This window comes from Grampus griseus, assembly GCF_964374135.1.
Source record: "Grampus griseus genome assembly, chromosome: 11".
Classification (NCBI taxonomy): Eukaryota; Metazoa; Chordata; class Mammalia; order Artiodactyla; family Delphinidae; genus Grampus; species Grampus griseus.
The window spans coordinates 87,340,283-87,359,842 of record NC_139005.1 but is presented as its reverse complement, the minus strand read 5'-3'; the positions used below and the strand labels follow the sequence as shown (position 1 = coordinate 87,359,842).

Here is a 19,560-nt window from a genome sequence, read left to right as displayed (position 1 = left end):
GAAAACACGACGATCCAAAACCTATGGGACGCAGCAAAAGCAGTTCTAAGATGGAAGTTTATAGCAATACAATCCTACCTCAAGAAACAACAAACATCTCAAATAAACAATCTAATCTTACACATAAAAGAACTAGAGAAAAAAGAAAAAACAAAACCCAAAGTTAGTAGAAGGAAAGCAATCATAAAGATCAGAGCAGAAATAAATGAAACAAAGAAAACAATAGCAAAGATCCATAAAACTAAAAGCTGGTTCTTTGAGAAGATAAACAAAATTGATAAACCATTAGCCAGACTCATCAAGAAAAAGAGGGAGAGGACTCAAATCAATATAATTAGAGTGCTTCCCTGGTGGCGCAGTGGTTGAGAGTCCGCCTGCTGATGCAGGGGACACAGGTTCGTGCCCTGGTCTGGGAAGATCCCACATGCCGTGGAGCGGCTGGGCCCGTGAGCCATGGCTGCTGAGCCTGCGCATCCGGAGCCTGTGCTCTGCAACGGGAGAGGCCACAACAGTGAGAAGCCCGCGTACCGCAAAAAACAAAACAAACAAAAAAATATATATATGTATAATTAGAAATGAAAAAGGAGAAGTTACAACAGACACCGCAGAAATACAAATCACCCTAAGAGACTATTACAAGCAACTCTATGCCAGTAAAATGGACGACCTGGAAGAAATGGACAAATTCTTAGAAAGGTATAACCTTCTAAGACTGAACCAGAAAGAAATACGAAATATGAACAGACCAATCACAAGTAATGAAATTGAAACTGTGATTAAAAATCTTCCAACAAACAAAAGTCCAGGAACACATGGCTTCACAGGTGAATTCTATCAAACATTTAGAGAATAGCTAACACCTATCCTTCTCAAACTCTTCCAAACAATGGCAGAGGAAGGAACACTCCCAAACTCATTCTATGAGGCCACCATCACCCTGATACCGAAACCAGACAAAGATACTACAAAAAAAGAAAATTACAGGCCAATATCACTGATGAATATAGATGCAGAAATCCTCAACAAAATACTAGCAAACAGAATGCAACAGCACATTAAAAGGACCATACACCATGATCAAGTGGGATTTATCCTAGGGATGCAAGGATTCTTCAATATACGCAAAACAATCAATGTGATATACCATATTAACAAACTGAAGAATAAAAACCATATGATCATCTCAATAGATGCAGACAAAGCTTTTGACAAAATTCAACACCGATTTATGATAAAAACTCTCCAGAAACTGGGCACAGAGGGAACCTACCACAACATAATAAAGGTCATATACAATAAACCCACAGCAAACATCATTCTCAATGGTGAAAACCTGAAAGCATTTCCTCTAAGATCAGGAACAAGACAAGGATGTCCACTCTCACCACTATTATTCAACATAGTTTTGGAAGTCCTAGCCATGGCAATCAGAGTAGAAAAAGAAATGAATAAAAATTGGAAAAGAAGACGTGAAACCGTCACTGTTTGCAGATGACATGATACTATACATGGAGAATCCTAAAGATGCCAGCAGAAAACTACTAGAGCTAATCAATGAATTTGGTAAAGTAGCATGATACAAATTAATACACAGAAATCTCTTGCATTCCTATGCAGTAGTGATGAAAAATCTGAAAGGGAAATTAAGAAAACACTCCCATTTACCACTGCAACAAAAAGAATAAAATACCTAGGAATAAACCTACCTAGGGAGACAAAAGGCCTTTATGCAGAAAAGTATAAGACACTGATGAAAGAAATTAAAGATGATAGAAACAGATGAAGAGATATACCATGTTCTTGGTTTGGAAGAATCAATATTGTGAAAATGACTATACTACCCAAAGCAATCTACAGATTCAATGCAATCCCTATCAAATTACCAATAGCATTTTTTATAGAACTAGAACAAAAAATCTTAAAATTTGTATGGAGACACAAAAGACACCGAATAGCCAAAGTAGTCTTGAGGGAAAAAAACAGAGCTGGAGGAATCAGTCTCCCTGACTTCAGACAATACTACAAAGCCACAGTAATCAGATGATATGGTACTGGCACAAAAACAGAGATATAGATCAACGGAACAGGATAGAAAGCCCAGAGATAAACCCACGTACCTGTGGTCAACTAATCTATGACAAAGGAGGCAAGGATACACAATGGAGAAAGGACAGTCTCTTCAATAAGTGGTGCTGGGAAAACTGGACAGCTACATGTAAAAGAATGAAATTAGAACACTCCCTACCTAACACCATACACAAAAATAAACTCAAAATGGATTAGAGACCTAAATGTAAGACCAGACACTATAAAACTCTTAGAGGAAAACAGAGCAAGAACACTCTTTGACATAAATCACAGCAAGATCTTTTTTGATCCACCTCCTAGTGTAATGGAAATAAAAACAAAAATAAACGAATGGGACCTCATGAAACTTAAAAGCTTTTGTACAGCAAAGAAAACTACAAACAAGACCAAAAGACAACCCTCAGAATGGGAGGAAATATTTGCAAATGAATCAACGGACACAGGATTAATCTCCAAAATATATAAACAGCTCATGCAGCTCAATACCAAAAAAACAAAACCCAATCCAAAAATGGACAGAAGACGTAAACAGACATTTCTCCAAAAAAGACATACAGATGGCCAAGAGGCACATGAAAAGCTGCTCAACATCACTAATTATTAGAGAAATGCAAATCAAAACTACAATGAGGTATCACCTCACACCAGTTAGAATGGGCATCATCAGACAATCTACAAATGACAAATGCTGGACAGGGTGTGGAGAAAAGGGAACCCTCTTGCACTGTTGGGGGGAATGTAAATTGACACAGCCACTATGGAGAACAGTATGGAGGTTCCTTAAGAAAATAAAAATAGAACTACTATACAGCCCAGCAATCCCACTACTGGGCCTATATCTGAGAAAACCGTAAATCAAAAAGACACCTGCACCCCAATGTTCACTATTTACAATAGCCAGGTCAGGGAAGCAATCTAAATGCCCATTGACAGATGAATGGATAAAGAAGATGTGGATAAAGAACATTTATACAATGGAATATGACTCAGCCATAAAAGGGAATGAAATTGGGTCATTTGTAGAGATGTGGATGAATCTAGAGACTGTCATACACAGTGAAGTAAGTCAGAAAGAGAAAAACAAATATCGTATATTAACGCATATAGGAATCTAGAAAAATGGTACAGATGAACTGGTTTGCAGGGAAGAAACTGAGACACAGATGTAGAGAACAAACGTATGGACACCAAGGCGGGAAAGTGGCGGGTGGTGGTGGTGGTGTGATGAATTGGGAGATTGGGATTGACATATATACACTAATAATGTATAAGATGGATAACTAATAAGAACCAGCTGTATAAAAAAATAAAATTCAAAAAGGAAAAAAGATACAGTATCAAATCAAAGGAGCTTATGCCTGGTATGATAGGGGTCACAGTCACTCAACTCCATCAGTCAGTTACCATGTGAGAATGCAGGCTTAATGTTATCAGAACTTCCACTTTTTCAAAAGAAGTTAGAAATTCAGATCTTCATCTGAAATATCTGAATTCTAAATTATTTTAAGAAGCCCTATATAAAACAAAAATTAAAAACATAAAACCAAATAACCAACACAACATCAGGCAAGTGAAGCAAAACCTACTTGTGGGCTAAATGTAGCCTATGGACTGACAATTTGTAACCTCTAGGAAAGGGATCAGGGTTTTTAGGAAAAGGCATTTGTGTGCCAGATCATGGAAGAAGGGGGCAGGTGGGGTGGGAAAGGAGACGTTATATGCACATGAAATTAGAAACGTCTTTCCAGGAAAAACTCTCCATAATATCTGCCACTCCACAAAAACAAAAGAGCAGAGTGGAAATTTACCATATCCTGTTTTCTTGAATTCCATTCCCTGGCCCCACTCCCCAACTAGATGTGAAGCTTGATGAGGGCAGGGACCTCAACTGTCTTGGTATCCTAATGTTGAGAAGGGGCTGACCAACTTAAATTTATTCAACAACTCAAAAAAATTAATTTATTCAACAAAAATTTACTGAGTGCCTATAGTATGTGAGGCACTATTTTGGGGCCCTCTCAATGAATATAAAAATTTCTCTCATGGAGTCTATCTTCCAGTGGGGAAAAAAGACTAAATGAATAAGTAAATTATATGGTATGTTAGAAGGTAAAAAGTGCTATGAAGGAAAAAGAGGAAGTGCAAGATGGAGGGGTAAAGGTAGGAGTGTGGCAATTTTTAATATGGGGACAGGACAGACTTTACTAGGAAGATGATAATTGAGTAAAGACATGAAGGAGGTGAGGGAATAAGACATGCAGCTATCTGGAGAATAGGCATTCCAGGCAGAAGGAGCAGTCAGTGATGCAGAGCCTCAGGCAAGAGTGTGTCTGGAGCGTGACAAACAGTGAAAAGCCCAGTGTGGTGACAGTACAGTGAGAAAGGGTGCCTGTACATCACTACAGGGACTTTTGGTGTTTAGCCATTGTAGAGTTTTTGAGCAGTGACGTCTGACTTACATTTTATAAGGATCGCGTTGGCTACTGAGTTGAGAACAGACTGAAGAGTGACAAGGATAGAAGCAACAAGACCAGTTAGGAAGCTATTTAAAATGATCCTGGAGGGAGAGAAAAGTTTAGCTTGGACTGGAGTAGGTAGCAGTGATGGCAGTAAGGGGTGATTAGATTCTGAATGTATTATGAAGGCAGAGCCAGAATTACCTAACAGATTTTTGTGAACTAGAATGAACTGAATAGAACTTTTAGCTTTCAGGGATATCAGGGTTTATAAAAAAACATTTTCTCATTTTCTATTTTGGTTATATCAAAGAAAGATAATAGATGCTCTAAGAACAGGGAAATTATGGGAGAGGCAAATCATCTCTCCCTTTGATTGGCTTTGAAGAATATGGTAGCAGTTAAAACACAAGCTTTGACTTCACACCTGTTAGGATGGCTATTAGATTAAAAAAAAAAAAAGCCAGAAAAATAATAAGTATCGGAGAGGATGCAGAAAAACTGGAACCCTTGTGCATTGCTGGTGGGAATGTAAAATGGTATGGCAGTTCCTCAAAAAATTAAACATAGAACTACCACATGATCCAGCAATTCCACTTCTGGCTATATACCCAAAAGAAGTTAAAGCAGGGACTCCTGAAGCAGGGACAGATAGTTGTACACTCGTGTTCATAGCAGCATTATTCACAACAGCCAAAAGGTGGAAACAACACAGGTGTCCACTGATGGAAGAATGGATAAACAAAATGTGGTAAATACATTAAATAGAATGTTATTCAGCCTGAAAAAGGAAGGAAATTTTGACACATGCTACAATATGGATGAGTCTTAAAGACATTCCAAGTGAACTCAGTCATAGAAGGACAAGTATATGATTTCTCTTATATGAGGTTCTTAGATTCCACTTATATGAGGTTCCTAGTCACATTCATAGAGAAAGAAAGTAGAATGGTAGTTACCAGGGGTTGTGGGGAGAGGGAATGGATACAGAGTTTCAGTTGGGGAAGATGAAAAGTTCTGGAGATGGATGGTGGTGATGGTTGCACATTAATGTATATAATGCCACAGATATGTATGCTTAAAATGGTAAATTTTATGTATATTTTACCCCCAACATAAGAAGGCAAAGTGAAAAGCACAGTAAAACCTGCTTTGTCTACCTCAAAAACAACAACAAAAATCTCAAAAAACACCAGCTCTGGAGTTAGGCCACCTGACCACTCATGAACTGTGTGCCCTAGACAAGTTCTGGAAACCACTGAGCTTTAGTTTCCTCATCTGTAAGATGGGGATAACCCTAGCCCAAAGGTTTGCTGTAAAGATTAAATGAGATAATATCAGGAAAGTTCTTAGAACAGTACCTGACACATATTAGATAATAAATACCAGCTATTATTAGCATAAGTGAGCTACTTGGTAAGTAAGCCAGCCAGAAGGCCTTGGATCCAGTGAGTTAGTCTATTAAGTTAAATCGCCACTATGGAGCTGCATGTGCTAAAGAAGCCACGCAACACTAGGTGTTTCGTGGAGTTTGCTATGGTTAATTCAGATACAAGGTATTCTGAAGAGACACCAGTTAATAATGGTGACTGAGGTGAAAATGTCTCAAGTAATTTGAGAATTACTATATAAATATAAAACTGATTCCACATTAAAAGAGTAGGGTAAATTATGAAACAACATCTTAATCCAAGTTTTTGCATTCTATTAGCAATGTAAAGAAATAGGGTAATGTGGTGTAATTCTTTCACTTATTTATCAACTATTAAGTACCATGTATCATCCATATAAATAGACATACTGAATACATATAGATACACCAAGTTGCACCTAGGCAATTAAAAAAGCTCCAAAATACCTTTTTAAATTATAGTGCTTTATAATGTTTCCTACCTTGGGCTGTTGGATTAAGAGTGATATCCTTGATATAAAGGATATAGAAAACTATGGTTGTGAATCTGTAGGAAATGAAACCTGAAGCAAAGCTCAATATTGTAGGTTCAGGTAACACACCTTTTTCTGGCCATTTACCCAAATTAAAATACAAAAGAACAATTAGAGAACTCAATTTTGAAAGTGCAAAACTGGTGTGATTGCAAACATCACAAAGGTTGGTTAACCATGGCAGAAGTGGCAAAATTTTATTTTTGATTCCGGTCTTTAGAGATCTGAATTTAGATTTTGTTTCATGATTGCCTACAGTAAATAAATTTCAGTTCCTAGAAAGGCTAGTTACATCCTATTATACATGAGTATACCATCACAGTCTAAACTAGGCAAAAAGAAAAATCTTCAAGTCCTGTTTCTGATTCATCTACTTCAAGAAATATTAAAAACAAAGCTATCTCTTCATCTGTATAGCCCCAACATATGGACACAATTATAATGGGACTTGACTTAAAGCAGCATAACAAAATTTTGACAAAAGAAAATAAAATCTTTTGTGCTGAAGAAACTGTACAGCTGCTGCCACAGCTACTGCTGAGAGATATATGGTCAAGAAGGAAACACCCCTGAGTTGCTTAGTAGAATAATTTTAATCTGCTGGGTGTGTTTACGAACTAGTGTGGGGTATTAAGAATACAATGGGACATCCTAGAGTTCTGCCCACTTTGGCCATTCCGTCCTTCTCCCCTCCATACAGTGGCCCTTTAAATACACCTTTTTGGACCCACAGGCTCCTATATACCACACCTAGCCTGAAAGCAACTGGTCTAAAATGAGCCAAATGTCATTACGTACACATTTTTCAACTGATGTTTGGAATGATGTACAAACCACGGTAATCAGTTATGTTATACCACCTATTCAGTCAAGGGGCCTCCATGCTCAGAGGCATAAAAGAAATGGGTATAAAGCCAGAATTTAGAAATTTGGTTTCTTTTTGATACAGGACCAAAGCTTATCTGAAAACTTTTTACAAACATGGCTAGACATACACCAAAAACCTGTGTGGCATGTACTTGATTCTATGAGTGTATTTTGTCTAAGTGTGTTAATTGCAGAAAGCCATTTCCAGTCCGTTAAATACATTTATTTTGACACAAAAAGGGCTGTTGTGATATTAACTGTCTTTCATAGCCTGAATGTAAGCTCCATACAATTCTTAGTTTCAGATTCCACTAAAGGATTATAGGTTACCTTGGTGCATTAATCGGAATCCACTTACATTTTTGACAATGGGACGAGGGTCAACTGGATGACGGGTAATTTCTCTGCTTCTGCCAATGCTAGCACTGTTTGTGAATAAATGCATCATAAGAGAAGCAGACTGTGATCCTGAGAACACTGACTGGTGAAGAGTAATAAGGGGGTAGGGGACTAAGTCATCCTTTCAAATGCTGACTTTATAAACTTGACTAGATTGGTAAGAAGTTTCCTTTCCTTGAGCTTGTGGATCACTGCCCAGAACACAAAGGATTGTCTTGCTTGCAAAGTACTTTTTCACCACCCCTTCCATGGGGACCATTTTAATAAGTATTTTAAATTAACAAATGAAACATCCCACTACACTGCTGCACCTGAAAGAGGGAAGATGTAAGAAAAAAGCAGATGCAAATCTATCTAAAGAGGGAAGATGTGATGCTATGTGAGAAAAACATATTTATACTTACAATGAGCAATGTTTAAGAAACACAACAAGATCTCACAATGGTGACTATTCTGGCCACACTAACGCACCATTCCTATTAATGATATAGGCCAGGTCCAAAGGCTGAAGAAGATTCCAACCAGGGATGTAATAAGCCTAAGTACAGAATCTTTCTGACAGAAAGCCAAAACAATAATAATATCAAACATCATGGTCCTTGATTTAAACAAACAGTGCTTTCCTGAAATCTAGTATCACTTCCATAATGTAATGTATTTCTATTTCCCGTACTATTGGGAGAGACCCAGTGTGTTCTTGTATTTTTTCTGAGGTTTTTCTTATTATAGTAGCATTCTTGTGTTTGCCAGATATATGACCAATACCATTTTAGAAGTCATTTACCAAATAAAATCAACAACACACATTGAGATGCAATGATATTAACCACTCATGAGTACTCAAGAGTTTTCTATGTTAGTTGACTGTATTCACATACCCTGGGACACAATGAATGCCTAATGTAATTTCTACCTTCATTTAAAAATATGAGACTCCTTAAATGCTGTATTTTAATGTCTCAAATGGAGAGGCAGAAAATATTAAACTGATATGGAAATATAGTTTATGGGATGGAAAAATCAAGAGCTAGCAAGAATAATTTAGAATGATGACTTCTATAATTATGGAAAGATTAATGTATTATTTTTCTATCTTAGCTTCAAATACCTGATAGAGGTGCCCAACTTATAACATCTACATGGTGGCAGTCTTGAGAACTTACTGCTTAGAGCCACTGCTAGCTTTTTTTCCTCCAAAGTCTTTTTCTTCTAGGACACACTCCTAGATCCTGTTAAGGCTGATAGCCCTGGGGATGCCACAAGTAACACCACCTACTCAGACCTGATTTGCTAAGAATACAGGCCATATAAGTCCTGTCTGATTAGAGAATGATCTTTTCTTTTACCTTCTGACAACCTATTATTTTCATCTCAACAAAGCACAATCTATACTTTAAAAAAAAGGGTCTAATTTTGCAGATAATGATTTTTCTATCCCTGATCAACTACTACATTTTCCACATCACACTCTAGAAGACTGTGGATAGAAAATAGCATATGTCGATATCATCATCAATAGGGAAGGGCACACCCTTTTAATATTCAGTAATGAAAACCAGAAAACTGAGCTCAAATAACTCCTAATAAGTGGAAACTAAGAAATTTACCTGGGATTGGAGTTGAGAGGGGGATGAAAAGGATGGGGAGTAGAAAAGTAGAGGTGGTTTGTTTCGGGATAAGAGACGATTAGTGTCTTTGACTTGTAAGCACTGACTCAGGGAAAACTTGATAGAGTCTCTGGTTTGCCTACCCAAGTGTACTAATGCCTCTGTTAAAAGATGATTCCATAAGTGTTTGATTAAAATTTACCATAGAGCCAGTTTTCTTTCCTTTTGCTAGTAATGTGCCCTGTTGCTTTACTTTATTGACTCATAAGGGCTTTTACACAAGAGGAACTTGTGTAAAATGTATGGAACCTACATTTAGATTTCTGAGAAAGACTGAAGTATCAAATAACCAACTTAAATACTTGGTCTTGGTTATACCTTATAAAATCTCAACTTATGGAAAGGAGAGCACAAAATAAGCAACAATATCCTTTAAATATATGATGGTAGACATCTAAAAACACTACCTCTCTTAATACTTAGGAGAGGGTAATGAGCACATGCAGCAGAACATTTCTTGCAATATTATCCTTCCTCAATCACTTGAAGTCACCCTCTAAGGCACTAGCTATGAAACTGCCTCTAAAACTATTAAACAGAAAGCTTCCAAATCCACAAAAGAAGAGAAATACTTGGAAAATGAAAGCCAAAGGAAGTGAAAGGCAAATAATCAATTGAAAGGCAGACATAGTTAGGTGAAAAGAAACATGATACTATACTTTGGTTTTGCATTTTTGTATTCTTCAGTGTCTGTGTCCTCGTCCTCTGAGTACCAATTATCTCCTCTTCCTCCAGCCAAGAGGCCCCTGGCCGCCAACAGTCCTGCAGCATTCCCATAGCCAGTGTATTTCAGCAGGCTATCCACTGCAAAAACAGAATAGGTTTTTAGACAGGAATCCTTGAGTCCTCACTATCATCACCAACTACTCACCAACACAGGGAGGCTAGAGATATATGCCATGGTAGTAAATCTTAAAATTGAGGGGTTTCCAAAGTGTGGTAGTAGTGATCCTACATGCTCTGAGGACCAAAAACCTTTTTTCAGGTATCAGAAATTCAAATGAAGCTGTTTTGAATATAGTTTGTGGCAGGAGTGGGGCTTCTGTGACCGCCAGGCCATTGGGAAGGGTGGTGTTTTAAGTTTTTGATCACAAATTTGATTTCTTTATTCAGTTTCAGAAAAATGATGATTAGAAAGTTAATGAAAGCCAGACTGACATTTTACCAATATAGCACATAATGTAAATCTTTCTTATTCCTTTTATAGGAATTAGAGGGAAAGAGAATAAGAAATAAGAAAACCTAAGGATATTAGCAAATAGGATAGGCTAAGTTACTCCTTTTTCAAAGAAGTCAGCAACAATATGTAAGCACATTATACCCACTGAAAGGCAGGCCAGGAATTGCTGGACCTTAATAATGGCTCTATCACTTACTAGCAGGCTCTTTACTCCAGTTTTCAGATACAGACAATTAGAATAATATCTACCTCACTGGTTAATACATGCAAGGTGCTTAGGAAAGTATCTGGTACAAACTAAATGTGTTTTTTTCCCCTAGTAATATGTAAAATGATTATTTTATTTTTTAAAGATTTATTTATTTATTTTTGGCTGCGTGGGTCTTAGTTGCGGCACGCGGGATCTTCATCGAGGCATGCAGGATCTTTTGTTGCGGCGCGCGGGCTTCTCTCTAGTTGTGGCATGTGGGTTTTCTCTTCTCTAGTTGTGGCGCACAGGCTCCATGGCGCGTTGGCTCTGTAGTTGTGGCACATGGGTTCCAGAGCGTGTGGGCTCTGTAGTTTTGCAGCACGCAGGCTCTAGTTGAGGCACGTGAGCTCAGTAGTTGTGACACATGGGCTTAGTTGCCCCGCAGCATGTGGGATCTTGGTTCCCTGACCAGGGATCGAACCAGCGTCCCCTGCATTGTAAGGCAGATTCTTTACCACTGGACCACCAGGGAAGTCCCTAAAATGATCATTTTAGACTTATCTTAACAACAAGAAAAAAAAAGCCCAGTGAAGCACTTGGTGCAGGTCCTGTGTAAGTATCAACTTGTCATCAGTTCATCAATGTAAGGGGAACCCTGAATTGTAGGAATTTTTTTGATTTCTAAGTACCTTTAAGGAAAATACTAAGGAATATTTAGCAGCTTTATTTAGAAACTCTCTTCTTCAGGTACAGTTTCAAGGTGAACACTATTCAATCAAAACATAAAAAATGGCAAAATTTACTTAAGGCTTTCAATAAAATGTCATTCTAAAGACAACTGTAGGAAACAAAACATAACACTACGTATTTTATTCACATATAAAGCGTTAGTGAAATCTACATCTGAAATACTACTGTAATTCATATAACTTACCTCAAAAAAGAAAAAATAAAGCTGGAGAAGATTCAGAAGAGGGCAATTAAAATGACTTTGGGGACCTGAAAGGGGCAGTGGATAAGGAACTAAGTGGTTAAGGAAAGGGGATATATATAATGAGTATGAAACCATGAAGGGCATGGATAGGATGTAGGATGAATAGTCCAGGATAGAGTTGTTCATTAAATTTTCAAAAACTTGAACAAAAGGGTACCTCCCTTGACACTGAAAATAGGTAATTTGGGGGCAAATAAAAGGAAGTCCTGCTTTCAAAGGACACAGCAAACTAGTGAAATTTGTGCAAAAGGAAATACAGATTAATAATATACGTAGACTAAATAAAGTTTTACACTAGTCACTTTTAACTATTTTCTACATTAAAATCTACTGGTAACCATGGTCTCTTTGGTAATAATTCTCAATGGGTGCTGGGTAGAGTCATATTAGAATGTAATGAGGGATCATGGTGGTGTAATCTGAAAACTCTGAATAAATCTGATATGCTCCCTCTTGCCTCCACAAGACGGAGTGATTTTACATAAGTTAATGGATTCTTGATGGGTTATTAGGAGAAGTGAATATCCAGTATATACAGATATTCTTAATATTCATGACCTTAACCACATGGTCAGATACAAAGTCACTGAGGCTGAAGGATCATGTATCTGAACCCACATGACAATAATACTCTTAAGTTTTTGGATAAGGTTTATTTTTTTAACAAATATGATGTTTAGCACTTCCAGAAAAGAAATATTCACTGAAAATGTGAAAGTCTAAACTGAGATGATATAAATAAATGGTTTAAATAAATATACTTAAAAAATAACAGTAAGAAAGACACAAAATGTAAATAACCACCTACAGTGGCCAGACATTAAAACAGCTTAAGAATACAGTTTATGAAAGGCCAAAATAGGTTAAAAAGAAGTCAACAGAACACTAAATAACCTGCTTTCTTATGCAGAAAATCCTCCTGGAAGCTAATCAATAGTAAAAATCTCTAGCACTTTTATGAAAATAGTGCTTACTGCTCATTCACTGGAACAAACATTCTGTGTCAACTCTGTGACAGCTTGGGTTACAAAGACTGTTTCAGACATACCTTGCTTCCAGAATAGTAGACAAGGCTATAGCCAATAGTTTAAAAATCAAATGAACATTTGCTAATGAGATAAAATACTTAAAAATGGGGGTTGGGGAAGAGGAGACGAATGGACTACAAAATCCACACAGTGAGAGGCATTTTCTTTGTGAAGTTCTGATTTATATTATTTGGTGGAGTGTTTTTAGTTACTTTTTAGTCTATTTTCATATATACTGTATAACATCCTGTTTGATATTGTGAAGGTAGTAAGAGGAAAATGGACTGAATTTGGATGTTAAGATGAGTTGCTTAGGCAAACAAAAGATCTTCTGAGTGGTCCTTAAAAAAAAAGAAACACAAATATATTTGTTCTTTGTCACAGTACTCATCCATGCAATTAGATGAAACCGCCACAGAAATGAACAAAACAGCATTCAGTCAGAAAGTTGCAAGAAATATTTCACCATTATTTTATTAAGATGCTAGAAGGCACTATGAACAGAGGAAAGCAACCACAGCAGCACACTGCAAAGTCAGAACTGCGCCGGTAGTAATGGCATTATTGCTTATGTAGACGTGGGTTTTATCATACTCTACCATGAAAACCAAAAAAAGGGGTTTTGCTCTTTTACTATGGAGAAAGAATGGCAGAGCCAGATTCTACCCAGAAACCATTCCCCCTTCTCTGTTACACAGAGAAGGATTTACAATCATTTTCCATTCAGTTAAATGCTGTGACTCTTTGAAATCCTATACTAGAAGCTTCCTCTAACTAGTCTTCCTACTTCCAGTCTCACACCCCCTCCATTCCTGGTTCCACACAACTGCCTGTTATATCTTTGATATTCTTTTTTTTTTTAATTTTATTTTATTTGGCCACGCTGCAAAGCATGTGGGATCTTAGTTCCCCAACCAGGGATTGAACCCGTGTTCCCTGCATTGGGAGCACGGAATTTTAACTACTGGACCGCCAGGAAAGTCCTGCTGTTATACCTTTGTAAAGCAAAAAATATGATGTTACCACCTTCCTGGATAAAACCTCTAAAATCTCCCCCAAAGGCTAAAGCTCAAGTTCTAAAACAGGGCCTAAAGGAATCTTCATTTTGTCGCACCTGCCTTCTTTCCCAAATTCATCTCCTATTACTCCTGTGCATTGTGGGTTCCTCACAATGAACTAGTCTCTTTTCTGTACTAGTCTCTTTTCTGTACATACCAACGCTGCTTCCCACTCCTCTGTTGTCTTAGGTAAAGACTTTCTCTGACTTTCTCCACACCAACCAATCACTCTTCAGGTTGCTGCAGTACCTGGCACATTCCTCTCATGTGGTGCTTACCATAGTATCCTACAATTATTCCTTTGTATGGAGAAGTCCACAAGACAGTGTATTCACCATACTGAATTCATAGACAACACAAATATTTGGCCTTCCATTAAACATTTATGGGGTACCTACTATCTGTAAGGTACTTTGTTGAAACACTGGGGATCCAAAGATGAAGACAAGATTTCTGACCTAAAGAAACTCAATGTCTAGAATAAAAGTTTGATAAACAAAAAGTTACAACATAGCAAATGTCAAAAGTATTAACAGAGATAAGTAACAATGGTACAAAGCAGAGAATGATGAACTCTACCTCAGATGATCTTCACACAGATGTTGCTTAAGGTGATCTTCAAGAATACATAAAGCTCACTATGCTAACAAAGATGGGAGAGGCATTCCATGCAAAAGGAACAGCATCTGCAAAGCTACAGAGATATGCCAAGAAACAGTGCAGTATAATCATGCAAGAGTAAAGAATTTAGTGTGATTAAGCAGAAAGTGCAGGGTAGGGAGTGGATTTCGGATACACTATAGAGGTAGGCCATGGAGGTGAAATTTAGATTTTACCATGTAGGTGACGGGGAGTCACTGCAAGTTTTATAAGGGGGAATGACAATATTATACATGTATTTTAGAACAGTCCTTTTCTTAGCCCTGTGTAAGACAGAATGAACAAAACCTGACCAGAAACAGAAGGATAGGATTATTTTAGTAGTTTATTAAGAGAGACACAGATTTGGAAATCCCCCCAAAGCAGGGTGAAGCAGAAGCCAAGTGAGGGGAAGAGACGGCTCAGGAAGCAATGCAAAGTGAAGATGGGGCCAGAGAGAGCTTTATGGAATGCTGGCAAGTCGATGTGGACAAAGATACGCGTTAGCAACTCAGACTGAAAAGAATGAACAGAGAGGTAAGCTCAAAGGAAATCTAAGAGTGTGTTGTAGCACCGAAAAAATGACAGTGGTCAATAGTGTCAATCGTTATGAGAGATGTTATACAATAAAGACTAAAAAATACACATTCCTTTTGAAAAGTAGTTAATTTGTGACCTTCCTGAAAGCATTTTCAGTGGCATCTGGGGAGTGGGGAATGGTGGAAAAGCCTTACTTGCAGCAAGTTGAAGCCTGAGTGGGTAATGAAGATACTGAAAAGAAGAACAAATCAGTCTTTCAAGATGCTAACATGTGAAGGCAGTGACATGAAGATGTATATAGATTGAGGAAAACATAGGGAGTTAACAAACAAAAGAACAGAGGGTAACAACTGATGAAGCAAGTCTTCTGAGAAGACAGGAAGGGAAAAGATCATCAGGAGAGGGAGACTGCTTAGCTCCAAGCTAAAGAGACGCCTATTCCTCTGAGACTGAAATAAATGAGACAAAAGTAAGTGTGTAACGGTGTGGGGCTATGTGCTGAGACAGTTCAAGCCTTATTTATCTCTTCAACTCAGCTCCTTCCCTACCACAATGCCTAGCACACACTGGGAGTTAATAAATGTGTTAAAAGGCGGGGGCTAGGGAGGAGGGGAATACCCCACAAAGGCAGGGGGTTGTTTTACAAATTATTTTCTTTTATTAAACTATGTAAGGCTTGTCTTTAGGACCCCTTATAAAGTACACAATTTGCAGGGCAGGTAATAAGAATTTAGTTTTGTCAGCGCTCAACAAAACAAGTCGGTAGCATGAGCACAAGTTAACCTGTGGGTTGCTATCAGTTGGAGATGTAGTTTAGCCTGGCACAGATGGCACTTGGATGGCTTTTTCTGTGCCAAGTCTTCCATAAAATTTTGGTCTTTGTATCTTGCCCCATTTCAATTTTCCTTTTTAATCTTGTCTCTGTGTTCCTAACCCAATTTGATTGCTATTTGCTGTCTCTACTTAGTGGTCTGAACTTTGTGCCTTGGTCATGGTACCTTAACTTTCAAACTCAGCTTTGAATATCTTTAAGAGGAAAGTTCAGTCACTCTGATAAATTATCTTAAATTTATTTCATTTTGATATAATCTGCCTCCAAACCCAACCCAAACTCTAAAATCTGATGACTTATGAGTTGAATATGGACTATAAAATTTTTTGGCGGGTGGGGGGCAGAAGGTTTTAAATTAGAATTAGTTGACAGCATTTAAAAACTCTCCTGAAAAATCTAGGTGATTTGGTAACATTGGCCACATGCTCCTTCATGGTAACAATCAGCTGGAGCTAAAGAGCAGCAAGGTCCCTTTTCCAGTCTCCCACATTCCCCTTGTTCCTCCACTCCCAACCCACGATCTCCCCAACAATTAGCTAAGTGTCAGTTTTCATTTATCATCTTATGTTCTGTTCATTTGACTTACTTTATTACCAGCCTGGCACTTTGTAGGCATCTGAGTTTGTAATCCTTGATAAAGAAAGTAAATAATAGGAGGCCAGAGACCTTGCTTATCTTGTATACCTTTGTATTCCCAGGGTCTAGCTCAAAAAGTATTTGTTGAATAAGCAAGCTTTTATTTCAGAAGAATACTTTTACTATTAAAATCAAACTAGAAGGAAAAGAAGTTGAATATATATAGAATTGTTAAAGATCAAATGAAAAAGATACAATTTTGCTAATATGGGTTTGGGGCTCAAAGTTAGGACTATGACACCTCAAATACTGGGTCCCAGGGGGAACAAAGCTAACCATTTCAAATTAAAAACAATTAACAGATTCATTTATCAATGTATATACCATACTTGTTATAACACCAACTCATTAGTAAGGTGATTGATTATATTTATATATATAATTTATGTATTTAGATATGTAAAATTATTTAGATATGTAATTTATGTATTTAGGTATGTAATATATATTTAGATATGTAATTATGGAAGAAATAAACTTCATTTTTCCCCTCTTAAAAATTTTACATGTACACAAGAAATGCATGCTCATTGTAGAAAAATTATACAATACAGAGAACTAAAAAAAGTCACCAGTCATTCTACCACTTAGAGGTAACAATGGATAAGATTTTGATGTATGTATATTTTGATAAATACTTTTTGATGAATGGATACATATGTGTGGTTTAGATTTACATGTATGTGTGTGTATATATGATCATACTTTAAATACAGCTAATTTCTGATCTCAGAAAAATCGATTTAATTCAGCCAGTATTTGCAGACTACTATATGCAAGGCATTATTCCAGTCAATGTCAAGATGTAATATCTTTTTTCATAGTCATGAAATAACTGAATTGTTTAAAAGAGCAGCTGTTAAATAAACTAGTCTATGAGAACAGCTGAAGATAATTACAGTTGACCCTTAAACAACACAGGGGTTAGGGGTGATGGCCCTCCGTGCAGTTGAATATCCTCCTATAACTTTACAGTTGGCCCTCCATATTTTCAGCTCCACATCCGTGGACTCAACTGACTATGGATTGTGTAGTACTGTAGTACATATTTATCAAAAAAGAATCTGCAGGGCTTCCCTGGTGGCACAGTGGTTAAGAATCCGCCTGCCAATGCAGGGGACACGGGTTCCAGCCCTGGTCTGGGAAGATCCCACATGCCACGGAGCAACTAAGCCTGTGCGCCACAACTACTGAGCCTGTGCTCTAGAGCCCGTGACCCACAACTACTGAGCCTGCGTGCTGCAACTAATGAAGCCCACGCGTCTAGAGCCCGTGTTCCACAACAAGAAAAGCCACCACAATGAGAAGCCTGAGCACCGCAACAAAGAGTAGCCCCTGCTTGCTGCAACTAGAGAAAGGCCGCGTGCAACAAAGACCCAACGGCAGCCAAAATAATAATAATAAATAAATAAAATTTTTAAAAAAAGAATCTGCATATAAGTGGACCTGGGCAGTTCAAACCCATGTTGTTCAAGGGTCAATTGTATTATGAGAGGAAATATGGCAGAATGGAAAGACAGCTCTAGTGCATGAGCTTGGATAAGACCCTTCCCTCACTTATGACATTGAAATAATAATAATGTTTACCTTAGAGAGTCCTTATGAGAATTAAATGAGTTTATGGCATAGAATGTTTGGCACATGAATACATAATAGTTGTGTTTATTATCATTGTAATGATATTGATCAAATTATGTTGCTAATATACCATCTTAACAGTAACTGAAGTGGTTGTACCAGTTAATCAGAAATGAAGTTTAAGAATTCAATGTATGTGGACTTCCCTGTTGGCGCAGTGGTTGAGAGTCCATCTGCCGATGAAGGGGACACAGGTTCGTGCCCCAGTCTGGGAAGATCCCACATGCCGCGGAGCGGCTAGGCCCATGAGCCATGGCCGCTGAGCCTGCGCGTCAGGAGCCTGTGCTCCGCAACGGGAGAGGCCACAACAGTGAGAGGCCCGCATACCACAAAAAAAAAAAAAAAAAATTCAATGAATGCAACTCAATAACAAAAATCCCCAAATAATTCGATTAAAAATTAGACAAAGGACCTGAATAGACACTTTTCCAAAGGCATACAGATGGCCAACAGGTACATGAAAAGGTGCTCGGCATCACTAATCATCAGGGAAATGCAAGTCAAAACCACAATAAGAGATCACCTCACACCTATTAGGATGGCTTTTATCAAAAAACAAGAGATAACAAATGCTGGCGAGGATGTGGCAAAGATGGAACCCTTGTGCACTGTTAGTGGAAAGGTAAATTGGTGCAGCTACTATGGAAAACACTATGGAGGTTACTAAAAAAATTAAATATAGAACTACAATATAATCCAGCATCCCACTTCTGGGTATATATCCAAAGGAAATGAAATCAGAATCCCTATGAGATATCTCAACTCTCATGTTCATTGCAGCATTATTCACAATAGCCAAGATATGGAAACAAGCTAAGTGCCTATCAACAGATGAATAAAGGAGGTGTGTGTGTATATGCATGCATGTGTATGCACACACACACACACACACACACACACACACACACACACAGTTGACCCTTAAGGAACGCTAGGGTTAGGGACGCCTACCCTTCACGCAGTCAAAAATCTGTGTATAATTTGATAGTCTGATCTCTGATTTTGTGGTTCCACATCCACAGATCAAACTAACTGTGGGTCCAACCTACTATGGATCATGTCGTACTGTAGTGTGTATTTACAGAAAAATATCCACATCTAAGTGAACCCGAGCAGTTCAAACTTGTGTTGGTCAAGGGTCAACTGTATATAAAATGAATATTATTCAGCCATGACAAAGGAAATCCTACTATTTGCAACAACATGGATGAACCTAGAGAACATTATGCTAAGTGAATAAGCCAGACAGAGAAAGGCAAATACTGTAGATCTCACTTATATGTAGAATCTGAAAAAAAAAAATCAAACTCATAGAAACAGAGAGTAGAACAGTGGTTACCGGGGGATAGAGGGTAGGGAAACAGGGAGATCTGGTCAAAGGGTACAAGTTATAAGATGAGTAAG

The 19,560-nt window shown here is 37.8% G+C and overlaps 1 protein-coding gene across 5 annotated transcripts in view; it reads right to left on the bottom strand.

The window, feature by feature from the left end:
- RIC8B (RIC8 guanine nucleotide exchange factor B) overlaps positions 1 to 19,560 on the bottom strand; it is a 120,992-nt gene that overhangs the window by 24,050 nt on the left and 77,382 nt on the right. For all 5 annotated transcript variants that reach the window (XR_014297421.1, XM_082665653.1, XM_082665655.1 and 2 more), the window contains one exon: positions 10,081 to 10,225. Coding sequence is in view for 4 of the 5 variants with exons in the window: in XM_082665653.1 (XP_082521779.1) it covers positions 10,081 to 10,225 (145 nt within the window). In the remaining variant the exon portion in view is untranslated. The remainder of the gene's footprint in view (positions 1 to 10,080; positions 10,226 to 19,560) is intronic.